The sequence below is a fragment of the Bufo gargarizans genome, chromosome 6, assembly GCF_014858855.1.
Source record: "Bufo gargarizans isolate SCDJY-AF-19 chromosome 6, ASM1485885v1, whole genome shotgun sequence".
NCBI lineage: Eukaryota > Metazoa > Chordata > Amphibia > Anura > Bufonidae > Bufo > Bufo gargarizans.
This window is the reverse complement of record NC_058085.1, coordinates 30,372,952-30,385,186: the sequence shown is the minus strand read 5'-3', so window position 1 is coordinate 30,385,186 and position 12,235 is coordinate 30,372,952. Positions and strand designations below refer to the sequence as shown.

The following is a 12,235-nucleotide window of genomic DNA, read 5'->3' as shown; positions in this document are numbered from 1 at the left end:
CAGAGGCGTTCTTACAGTATAGAATTATTGACTTTTCTGGAGACTGAACTTTTTCTTCTCCAGCATGTGTGGCAAAAAAAAAGAAGAGAAATGGCTCTCATAGGATAGTATGAAATAAAAAATACGTGGAAGGCCAGAAACTGGCAATAATTGAGATCACAATTTATCCACATTGAACCCCATTTGCTAAGTTGATGCCCAATTACTCAGTGTTCAAGTCAGCATTGACATCTTCCTTAGCCTGCACAGTACTACATAGCTTAGTGTTATCTGTAAAAATAAAAATGGTGCTATGAATCCCATGCTCAATATCATTAATGAATAAATTTAATAGAGGACCCAGCACTGAACCTTGGGGTACACCACTTATAACCTGGGACCACTCTGACTCTGAAAATGATTTGTATGAGAACAGTAAACTTTTCGACTGCCAGAAGTGGCATGGTTGTGTCCATGATCATAATTGTGCTTTAGATATCACCTGGGAACCAAATTGGGTTGGTGAGGAAGAAATCTCATCAGAGGATAATGGTGGTGGTTGCAGCAACAACATTAAAACGGCCATACTACCAGAAAATGGATGGGAAAATTGTATTTCTTACCCGCCTTGTCAATGAAGGCATCAGGTTTTCCTGACCCAAGTGAATAACTCTGCATATTATTAATAGAAATTATATCTCGAGAAGAAAACAAAACATGTTGAGGAGCTCCACAATGGTCAGTGATGGCTTACTGTGCTTCCTACCGTCCATTTTATTCTCCTTCCTCCCTCGGAGTCCAGCTGCTGTGTCTGTCATCCATTATAGCCCAGGTCTCATTCTCCCCATCAGCAGGTGTAATACAGAGATGTCATTGCACCTGCTGGGCTGAGTGGGAGAGCATATAGGCCAGAGAGAATCCACCGGCCTGTGCGCTCTACTCAGCTAAGCAGTAGGGATGATGTCCTAACATCACGTCTGCTGCTGGGAAGATCATGATGTGCTCCATTCATCAGGAATGGGGGTAAATATTACTTTCATATTTTATTTACACTACATGGGCTTCATTACTTTAGGAGGACACAGTAGGGCTTTAATGCTATGTACACATTAGGAGACTTTTTTTATTATTGCATTGTACTCCTTTTGAGCTAAAAATAATTTTCATTTGGTCTTTTTTTTTTAAACATATGTACTCCTTTTTTCTGTACAGAGCTGACATGCTGTAGTGGCAGCCTGTGGATTTTCTCTTTTCCGTCATTTAGGGAGCAGAAGGACTCCTTATCTCTGCTTTCTGCCCTTAAAAACAATCATTATAGCTCAGTTTTTATTTTGCTGATAAGAATGTGGCTTAGATAAATGTTTATGACCTCTCAGTAGTTTAGAGATAACAGTTATCAGATGACGAGCACAAAGTGAAAGTACCAGTCAAAAAGTTAACCCTTTGTAATAGAACAGCTCAATGTTTTTAATAAAGGCCAAAAAAAGATTTTTAGCCAAAAATGAATAACATGCAATCATAAAAAAAAATTGCCTCCGGAAGTTTACATTGCCTTTAACTACTGTGTATGGCCACTAAGGGGCAGCATTTTTTTAAGATGGGCACTAAGCAGGCATAAATATTGTGTGGGGACACAAAGACAGCATAACTATTGTGTGAAGGCACTAAGGGTGCATTACTACTGTGGGGGCACTTGGAGAGCATCAGTATGTGAAGAGGGCACTAAGGGGGGATTCTACTGTGAAAGGGACACACTGAGGGGAGATAACTATTGTGTGGGATCTAAGAGGACATTCAGCGCCTCATCTCCAGTGCTAGAAATTTATTTCCATAATTTTTAAAAGACTAATTGGATGGGGGTTGCAGGAAAGTTGCTCAAGGGCTTATATTTATATATAAATTTATACAATTTATTCCTATTATTGTCTAAAATATGTCACACAATTAATCCTCTATTTCCTACAAAATCTTAAATTAACCTTCACACATAAAATTTATATGGCCAATAAAATAAATTACTCATTTAGTACTTGAATTGAGATAATGTACAATCAGGGTCCCTCTCTTAGTTCCTTGTGTGGAGCTCACACACTATTTGGAACGATGTTGTATTCCACAGCGATATGAATATTTACAAGATATCCTGTTGTTATTTTCTTGTAATGAGCTAAATGTCTAGCGGTAGTCTTATTGTTGCCACTTTGTTAATATATTCATCTCTTTTGTAGGATAGTTCAGTGCATAGTATATTCATTCAGTGTAACAGCATTTAGGTTAGTGTAGTATGTAGTATGGTGCTTCTCCGCTTACCAGACTCCCGACGTTCGGTTTAATACAGCTGGTAGCAAGATACGTACGTGTTTGTTTCCTTATACAGCTGCGATTCTCTTGTGCTGCTAATCCCCACAGTTATCCTGCGCGCTAGTGTCGGCACTTACTTGACCGCGCATGTGGGTTGAGAATTCCAAGATGCTGACTTAATTAAAAGCTTTGAAGCGTCTCTTGTATTTTGTGGCTGTGCGATTCTTCCTATTACCGCAAATTCTTTATATCTCTGTGTTCACCAGACACGTTTTGGAACCTTACTGGTTTCTTCCTCAGTGGTCAAACAGTCATATGAAAAACAAGGGACAAAGTCAATTTTATATTGTATTGCCTTGATCTATAGAAAACCTGTATCGGATTAGATCGGGCTAATATACTTATATATAACCTGGACCGGACTGTGCATTCACAACCATCTTTCATGTACTGTCAGACGATGCGGTCTATGTATTCAAAAGTTGCCCGTTTTTTATTGTATTCCTAAGGTGCATAAGGATCCAATAAATCCGCCTGGTAGACCGATTGTTTCGGGAATAGGTTCATTAACTAGCAATTTATCACAATATCTTGACCCCCTTTTTGCAACCTTATGTAAAGGAAACTCCATCTTACTTAAAAGATGCCACCATGGTAGTAAGACTTTTAGAAAATCTGATATGTCAGCCCAATTGGATTATGGCAGCATTGGACATTAATTCACTGTACACATGTATTTATCAGAACAAGGTATACAAGCAGTGTCAAAAATCATAACATAGTACATAACATAGTAACATAGTACATAAGGCCGAAAAAAGACATTTGTCCATCCAGTTCGGCCTGTCATCCTGCAAGTTGATCCAGAGGAAGGCAAAAAAACCCTGTGAGGTAGAAGCCAATTTTCCTCACTTTAGGGGAATAAAAATTCCTTCCCGACTCCAATCAGGCAATCGGAATAAATCCCTGGATCAACGATATCTCTCTAGTAGCTATAGCCTGTAATATTATTACGCTCCAGAAATACATCCAGGCCCCTTTTGAATTCCTTTATTGTACTCACCATCACCACCTCCTCAGGCAGAGAGTTCCATAGTCTCACTGCTCTTACCGTAAAGAATCCTCTTCTATGTTTGTGTACAAACCTTCTTTCCTCCAGACGCAGAGGATGTCCCCTCGTCACAGTCACCGTCCTGGGAATAAATAGATGACGGGATAGATCTCTGTACTGACCCCTGATATATTTATACATATTAATTAGATCTCCTCTCAGTCGTCTTTTTTCTAAAGTGAATAACCCTAATTTTGATAATCTTTCAGGGTACTGTAGTTGCCCCATTCCAGTTATTACTTTAGTTGCCCTCCTCTGGACCCTCTCCAGCTCTGCTATGTCTGCTTTGTTCACTGGAGCCCAGAACTGTACACAGTACTCCATGTGTGGTCTGACTAATGATTTGTAAAGTGGTAGGACTATGTTCTCATCACGGGCATCTATGCCCCTTTTGATGCAACCCATTATCTTATTGGCCTTGGCAGCAGCTGCCTGACACTGTTTTTTGCAGCTTAGTTTGCTGTTTATTAAAATTCCTAGATCTTTTTCCATGTCAGTGTTACCGAGTGTTTTAGCATTTAATAAGTACGGGTGACTTGCATTATTCCTTCCCATGTGCATAACTTTACATTTATCAGTGTTAAACCTCATCTGCCACTTATCTGCCCAAGCCTCCAATCTATCCAGATCGCTCTGTAGCAGTATACTGTCCTCTTCAGTGTTAATTACTTTACACAGTTTAGTGTCATCTGCAAAAATTGATATTTTACTATGCAAGCCTTCTACAAGATCATTAATAAATATATTGAAGAGAATAGGGCCCAATACTGACCCCTGAGGTACTCCACTAGTGACAGTGACCCAATCTGAGTATTTACCATTAATAACCACCCTCTGTTTTCTATCACTCAGCCAATTACTTACCCACATACAGATGTTTTCTCCCAGTCCGAGCATTCTCATTTTATATACTAACCTTTTATGTGGTACAGTGTCAAATGCTTTGGAGAAGTCCAGATATACCACATCCATTGATTCGCCGCTGTCAAGTCTAGAACTTACCTCCTCATAGAAACTGATTAAATTTGTTTGACATGATCGATCCCTCACGAAGCCATGCTGATATGGCGTTATTTGCTTATTTCCGTTAAGATGCTCTAACATAGCATCTCTCAGAAAACCTTCAAACAGTTTACCCACAACAGATGTCAAACTTACCGGCCTATAGTTTCCAGGCTCTGTTTTAGGACCCTTTTTGAATATTGGCACCACATTTGCCATGCGCCAATCCTGTGGGACATTCCCTGTCAATATAGAATCTGCAAATATCAGAAATAAGGGTCTGGCTATGACATTACTTAATTCCCTTAGGATACGGGGGTGTATGCCATCCGGTCCTGGCGATTTGTCTATTTTAATCTTTCTAAGTCGCTGATGTACTTCTTCCTGGGTCAGACAGGACACTTTTAATGGGGAATTTATTTCAACATTCGGCATTTCATCTGACAGTTTATTTTCCTCAGTGAATACATTGGAGAAAAAAATATTTAACAGCTTTGCTTTCTCCTCGTCGCTCTCTGCGACTTCCCCCTCATTACTCTTTAACGGGCCGACACCTTCAGATTTATACTTTTTAACATTTATATAATTGAAGAACATTTTAGGGTTAGTTTTACTCTCTTTGGCAATTAATCTCTCAGTCTCTAGTTTGGCCGCTTTTATTTGTTTTTTGCATGTTCTATTTTTTTCCTTATAGTTTTTCAGTGCTTCCGTGCTACCCTCCTGTTTAAGTGTTTTATATGCTTTCTTTTTGTCATTTATTGCTTTCTTTACAGTTCTGTTTATCCACATTGGTTTCTTTTTGTTCCTTAACCTTTTATTCCCATACGGTATGTACCTCTCACAATGAGATTTTAGGATGCTTTTAAAGATATCCCATTTTGTGGCTGTATTTTTATTTGTGAGGACTTTGTCCCAGTTAGTTTGGCCTATGGCCTCTCTTAGTTGGCTAAATTTAGCTTTTTTGAAGTTTGGTATTTTTGTTCCTCCCTGTAGAAACACTCTTTTGAATGATAATTGGAAGGTTATTACTTTGTGGTCACTATTTCCCAGGTGTCCCCCAACCTGCACGTCTGTTCTGTCAGGCCTATTGGTTAATACTAAGTCCAGTATGGCCGTCCCTCTAGTCGGGTCCTGAACCAGTTGGGAGAGGTAATTGTCTTTAGTTATTGCCAAGAACCTGTTTCCTTTATGAGATATACAAGTTTCAGTTTCCCAGTCTATATCTGGGTAGTTGAAGTCCCCCATAATAACCACCTCATTATGATTTGCCGCCTCATCTATCTCATAACATAATCATAATTTTTTTTTAAATGGGAACAAATACAGTTTATTTTGGACAGTATTAGATGTTTTGACCCACAATTTTTATATATTTTTTTCAAATCCAATTATTTACAAATGACCGTCCCGGCTATGCCATTTTATTTATGGCAGCCTGGGAACAAACCGAGAGAACACCTAAACTGGGGTCAAATCCCCTATTGTTGTTAAATGAGTCTCTAAGTAAAGTAAGATCATCAGTAGTGTTGAGCGCGAATATTTCGAATTGCGAATTTTTTTCTTGAATATCGCAACTTCCAGATTTCGCGAATAGATATTAGACTATAGTTCTATATATTCGCGAAATCGAATATTCGTTCATTTTTTTTATTGTTTATATTTTTTTTCTTTCCCACTTCCCTAAAGTTGTTCTTACCTGTCCTTTGGATTCCTGGCTTCCTGGCTGCTCCAGTCAGTGCCCGTTGCCGCTTCTGCCGACTTCCGTGCTCATGGAGCGTCCCCATCACTATGGGAACGTCTCCATATACTAGAATGTACTGTCGGATTTGAGAATTACGTTAAAATTGCAATCCGATTAATTGAAGTTATAATAATTGAATTGCGATTTCAACTTTTTACGTATATACTTAATATTGCTCTAACTTCGTCTTTTAGAATATTCGTAATATTCTAAAAGACAAAGTAAGAGCAATATTACGAATATTCTAAAAGACGAAATTAGAGCAATATTACGAATATTCTAAAAGACGAAGTTAGAGCAATATTACGAAATTTCGTAAAATACACTTTAGCCTAGCCATAGTAAATTAGTCATAGGAACGTTGCCTTATACTATCAAAAGAAAAATCGCAATACGCAATTAATTAAATCGCATATTATTCGCGATAATTGGAATAATTACGAATATTCGATTTCGACGAATATTCGCGAAATATCGCGAAATCGAATATGGCACCTCCCGCTCATCACTAATCATTAGTGATGAGCCGGAGGTGCCATATTCGATTTCGCGATATTTTGTGAATATTCGTGTTATATTCGTCAAAATCGAATATTCGTAATTATTCCAATTATCGCAGTGCTTAGCAGTGCTAAGTTGAAATCGCAATTCGATTATTATAACTTGAATTAATCGGATTGCGATTTCAACGTAATTCTCAAATCCGACAGTACATTCTAGTATATGGAGACGTTCCCATAATGAGCACCGAAGTCGGCAGAAGCGGCAACGGGCACTGACTGGAGCAGCTAAGAAGCCAGGAATCCAAAGGACAGGTAAGAACAACTTTAGGGAAGTGGGAAAGAAAAAAATATAACAATAAAAAAACACGAATATTCGATTTCGCGAATATATAGAACTATATTCTAAATATTCGCGAAATCTCGAAGTTGCGATATTCGAGAAAAAAATTCGCAATTCTAATATTTGCGCTCAACACTACTAATCATCAGATAGGGAAACATTCTTTCAAATAAAAGATAGAATAGAAAAAGAAATAGAGGAGTCTTCTAAAGTAATATTACCATTTAATATACAACACAAAAAAAATCTACCATTATTAGGAGACATTGGCATTTATTGCAAGAGGACAAGATACTGGCAGCGACTCTCCCAAAGAGACCACCCATAATATACACAAGAGCCCCCAATTTAGGGTTACAAGTGGCCCCAACTATAAAATGACAGATCCATCAGTACACCGTGGGAAGATCTTAAAGGTTTCTATAGGTGTGGCCTATGTTGTAATTGTAAAGTACACCTACTACAGTAATATCAAATACTAATACTTATAAATAGGAAATTAACAAGACCTTCACTTGTAATAGCACGGCAGTAATATATATTATAGAATGTCCGTACTGGGAGAACGCTAAAAGCCAGAATATCAGAACACATAAATAACATTAGAAAAGGGTATGAAAACCATACACTATCACAGCATTGTAAATTATATTATGCCAATAATCTATCAGTTCTGAAATATGCAGCAATTTAATCAGTGAAGAATTGGAGGGGACTTGATATAAAAAATGTCAAGATATAAATCTAGAATGCTTTATGAATTTGGATCACTGGCACCTTCGGGACTCAATTCAGAAATGTAGATTTTTTTTGGTCTTTTGTTTACTTGACATGTCGATGTCAGGCTGTTTGTCCTGCATCCATCCACTGGCCCTATAACGTCAATATCCCATATTATTATTATTTTTTTTATATTTTTTTTTTTTTTATTTCAAAAGGAAGTGCAATAATGTTGTATATGCGGGAGTGTGGACTATATAATTTTTTGCAGGATACATAATTAACCCCTTAGTGACCACCGATACGTGTCTTAGACTGGACTGCCGCTTTTTTATGGCGACCCAGTCTAAGCTCTGCATGGGTCCCCCTGGGAGTGGGGACCCGGCTCTCACATATGAGCTGCAGCCCTGCTTTTACTGCCCAGAATGGCCGGAGTGCCGATCCGGGCTGTTAAATACTTCACATGCCGCGGGACTCCCTCTGTCTCCCATCGGCACCCCGCAAATGTGATCGCGGGGAGCCGATGCGTGTGAAGGCTGGCTGGGGTCTATGAAGGCCCCAGACCAGCCTTCCGTAATTGCCAGCAGGTTGCGCCTCTCTGGCGCAGCCTACTGGTCTATGTTAAAATAGCATTGCTATTGAAATGCAATGCATTATAGGGATAATGCATTACATTTTAAAAGCAATCAAAATACTGTCTATTATAGTACCCTTGTGGGACTATTAAGTGGTAAAAAAAAAGGAGAAAAAAAAACACTATTATTAAATAAAGCAAATTCCATTTAAAAAATTACCCTTTTTTCCCATTCAAAATACTAATTTGTTTTTAGCTGCTACCGAATTTTTTTTATAAGTAATCCTAAAGCACCATTTACTTTAAAATTATACCAATGAAAATACAAGTTGTCCCACAAAAATCCCTCACGCAACTCCATAGAAAGAAAAATAAAAAAGTTATGGGTCTTGGGAAGTGGCAATGTAAAAACATTTTTTTCATGTATTTGGTATCACTGTAATCGTACTGACCCAGAGAATAAAGATTGTTATTTATACCTAAAAATGAACGCCGTAAATGTTATTATGTAAAAACACAGTGGCAGTATTGCTGTTTTTCCCATCTCCCTCCCAGAAAGAGTTAGTAAAAGTTAATCAGAAAGTTATGTGTACCCCAAGATGGGACCATTAAAAACTACAACTTGTCTGGCAAAAAACAAGCCCTCATAAAGCAATATAGATGGAAAAATAAAAGTTATAGCTCTTGGAACGCAACGATGAAAAAGGGAAGAAAAACACATGGTCATTAAGGCCCAAAACAGGCTGGTCACTAAGGGGTTAAATATAAATATGATAATAATATGATTGAAAGATCATTATATAAAGAGAAATCATGCTGTAATAGTGGCATAAAAGCAAAAACATAATTTCATCTGAGTATTGGAGAAAAGCAACCCAATATATTTTGAATAGATATACCGCATCGTCTGACAGTACACGAAAGATGGTTGTGAATGCACAGTCCGGTCCAGGTTTTATATAAGTATATTAGCCCGATCTAATCCGATACAGGTTTTCTATGGATAAAGGCAACACAATATAAGGATTTACTTTGTCTCGTGTTTTTGATATGACTGTTTGACCACTGAGTAAGAAACTAGTAAGGTTTAGAAAGGTGTCGGGTGAACACAACGATAGAAAGAATTTGCATAGCCACGAAACACAAGCGACGCTTCAAAGCTTTCAATTAAGTCAGCGTCTTGGAATTCTCAACCCGCATTCGCAGTCAACTAAGTGGCAACACTAGCGCGCAGGATAACTGTGGGACTTATACAGCTGCGATTCTCTTGTGCTGCTAAGGAAACAAACACGTACATATCTTGCTACCAGCCATATTAAACCGAACGTCGGCGGTCTGGTAAGCGGAGAAGCATCAGACTACATCTAACCTAAATGCTGTTACACTGAATAAATATACTATGCATTGAACTATCCTGCGAAGAGATGAATATATTAACAAAGTGGCATCAATAAGACTACTGCTAGACATTTAGCTTATTACAAGAATATAACAGGATATCTTCTAAATATTTATAGTATTGCTGTGGAATACAGCATCGTCCCAAATAGTGCATGAGCTCCACACAAGGAACTTAGAGAGGGGCCGTGATTGTACATTATTTTAATTCAAGTACTATATGAGTAATTTATTTTATTGGCTAAATTTATTTTGTGTGTGAAGGTTTAAGGTTTTGTGTGAAATAAAGGATTAACTGACATATTTTAGACAATAATAGAGATAAATGGTATAAATTAAACTGTATATGTTGTCCTTTTTTGGTATAAAGTCAGCCAATAATTAAATATTTTCATTATTTCAGCTAGGTGGTATAGCTGGCTGAGCTATATTCAGGTGACCTCCCTCAATTGCACTAATTTTATTCTTGACAGATGACTGTACGAGGAACTTAGAGAAACATCTTATATCCTCAGATCATGGTATCACACGTGATACATATGAAGAACCTACCAATATTCAAGACATACCTTCATCCATTCACAGCAAAAATGTACCACTTGATCCTTTCAAACAGGTCCAATCTTCTGATTTATCACAGACTGGAACACAAAATAAAAGTCACAGAAGAGATGTTAAACATCAAACCGGTCATATAAAAAAGCCATTTTCATGTTCAGAATGTGAGAAATGTTTTAACCAGAAATCAGATCTTATTAGACATCAGAGAATTCACACAGGGGAGATGCCGTTTTGTTGTTCAGAATGTGGGAAATGTTTTAACCAGAAATCAGATCTTATTAGACATCAGAGAATTCACACAGGGGAGATGCCGTTTTGTTGTTCAGAATGTGGGAAATGTTTCAAGCATAAATCAGCTCTTCTTTATCATGGGAGAATTCACACAGGAGAGAAGCCATTTTCATGTTTATTTTCATGTTTAGAATGTGGGAAATCTTTTAAGCATAAATCAGCTCTTCTTAGACATGAGAGAATTCACACCGGGGACAAGCCATTTTCGTGTTCAGAATGTGAGAAATGTTATATCCAGAGATCAGATCTTATTGTACATCAGAGAATTCACACAGGGGAGAAGCCATTTTCATGTTTGGAATGCGGGAAATGTTTTAACCAGAAATCAGTTTTTGTAACACATCAGAGAATTCACACCGGGGAAAAGCCATTTTCATGTTTAGAATGTAAGAAATGTTTTTATCAGATATCACAACTTGTTATGCATCAGAGAATTCACACTGGAGAAAAGCCATTTTCCTGCTCAGACTGTGAGAAATGTTTTATCCAGAAATCAGATCTTATTGTACATCAGAGAACTCACACAGGGGAGAAGCCATTTTCATGTTTAGAATGCGGGAAATGTTTTCACCAGAAATCGGCTTTTGTTACACATCAGAGAATTCACACCGGGGACAAGCCATTTTCATGTTTAGAATGTAAGAAATGTTTTTCTCAGATATCACATCTTGTTATGCATCAGAGAATTCACACTGGAGAAAAGCCATTTTCCTGCTCAGACTGTGGGAAATGTTTTATCCAGAAATCAGATCTTATTGTACATCAGAGAACTCACACAGGAGAGAAGGCATTTTCATGTTCAGAATGTGGGAAATGTTTTAAGCATAAATCATCTCTGGTTGTACATCAGAGAATTCACACAGGAGTACATCCATTTTCATGTTCAGAATGCGGGAAATGTTTTAACCAGAAATCGGCTTTTATTGCACATCAGAGAATTCACACCGGGGAAAAGCCATATTTATGTTCAGAATGTGGGAAATGTTTTAGGAAGACATCAGCCCTGGTTAAACATAAAAAAACTCACAAATAAGAGAAGGCATCTTCATGCTTAGCTTGTTAGTGACCGCCATTACGTGTTTTAATGGTGGTCACGAACTGGCTTTATTCCAAAACATACTCCTTTTTACAGGGAGGTAAAATATCACCTACCAGGGCTAGCCATTACGTGTTTTAATGGTGGTCACGAACTGGCTTTATTCCAAAACATACTCCTTTTTACAGGGAGGTAAAATATCACCTACCAGGGCTAGCTTAGGGTTTGGAGCAATGATCAGGGCCACTGTAAAGGTCCCCAAACACACATGGTCTACTGTATTAAATGAATACCGATCAACTGACAGATCCATTTAAAAGTGAAACTAAGTTTTCTTATATACATACATTTTCTCTAAAGAAAAATGTTTGATGAGAAGAAATAATAATAAATAAAAATAAAATAAAGTTTCTTAAAGGCACCACCCTGCCTGTGAACGGTATGGGGGACCCCTCCATTCCTATAAAACTGTAAATACAAGGGCCTTTAGGAAAGTCCAAATAAAAAAGAGCTGGATTCCCACAAGAGCTGGTGTCCAGACATGTGGAAAAAGGGGCGACAATCACACTTGTAAATAGCTAGTTACTTGCAGTCAAGTGGAATGACAGGATGTCTGCAGGCCAAACTCTGATCATGAGGAAAGCACAGGCGTAGTAATAGAGAGAGGTGCCACCACTA

General features: G+C 37.9%; 1 protein-coding gene across 1 annotated transcript in view; it reads left to right on the top strand.

Moving 5' to 3' along the window:
• The window catches only part of LOC122942502 (zinc finger protein 271-like), a 174,635-nt gene extending 162,858 nt beyond the window's left edge, over positions 1–11,777 (top strand). The window contains exon 8 of the mRNA XM_044300167.1: positions 10,693–11,777. Coding sequence (XP_044156102.1) covers positions 10,693–11,554 — 862 coding nt within the window. The 3' untranslated portion in view covers positions 11,555–11,777. The remainder of the gene's footprint in view (positions 1–10,692) is intronic.
• The last annotated feature ends 458 nt before the right edge of the window (positions 11,778–12,235 follow it).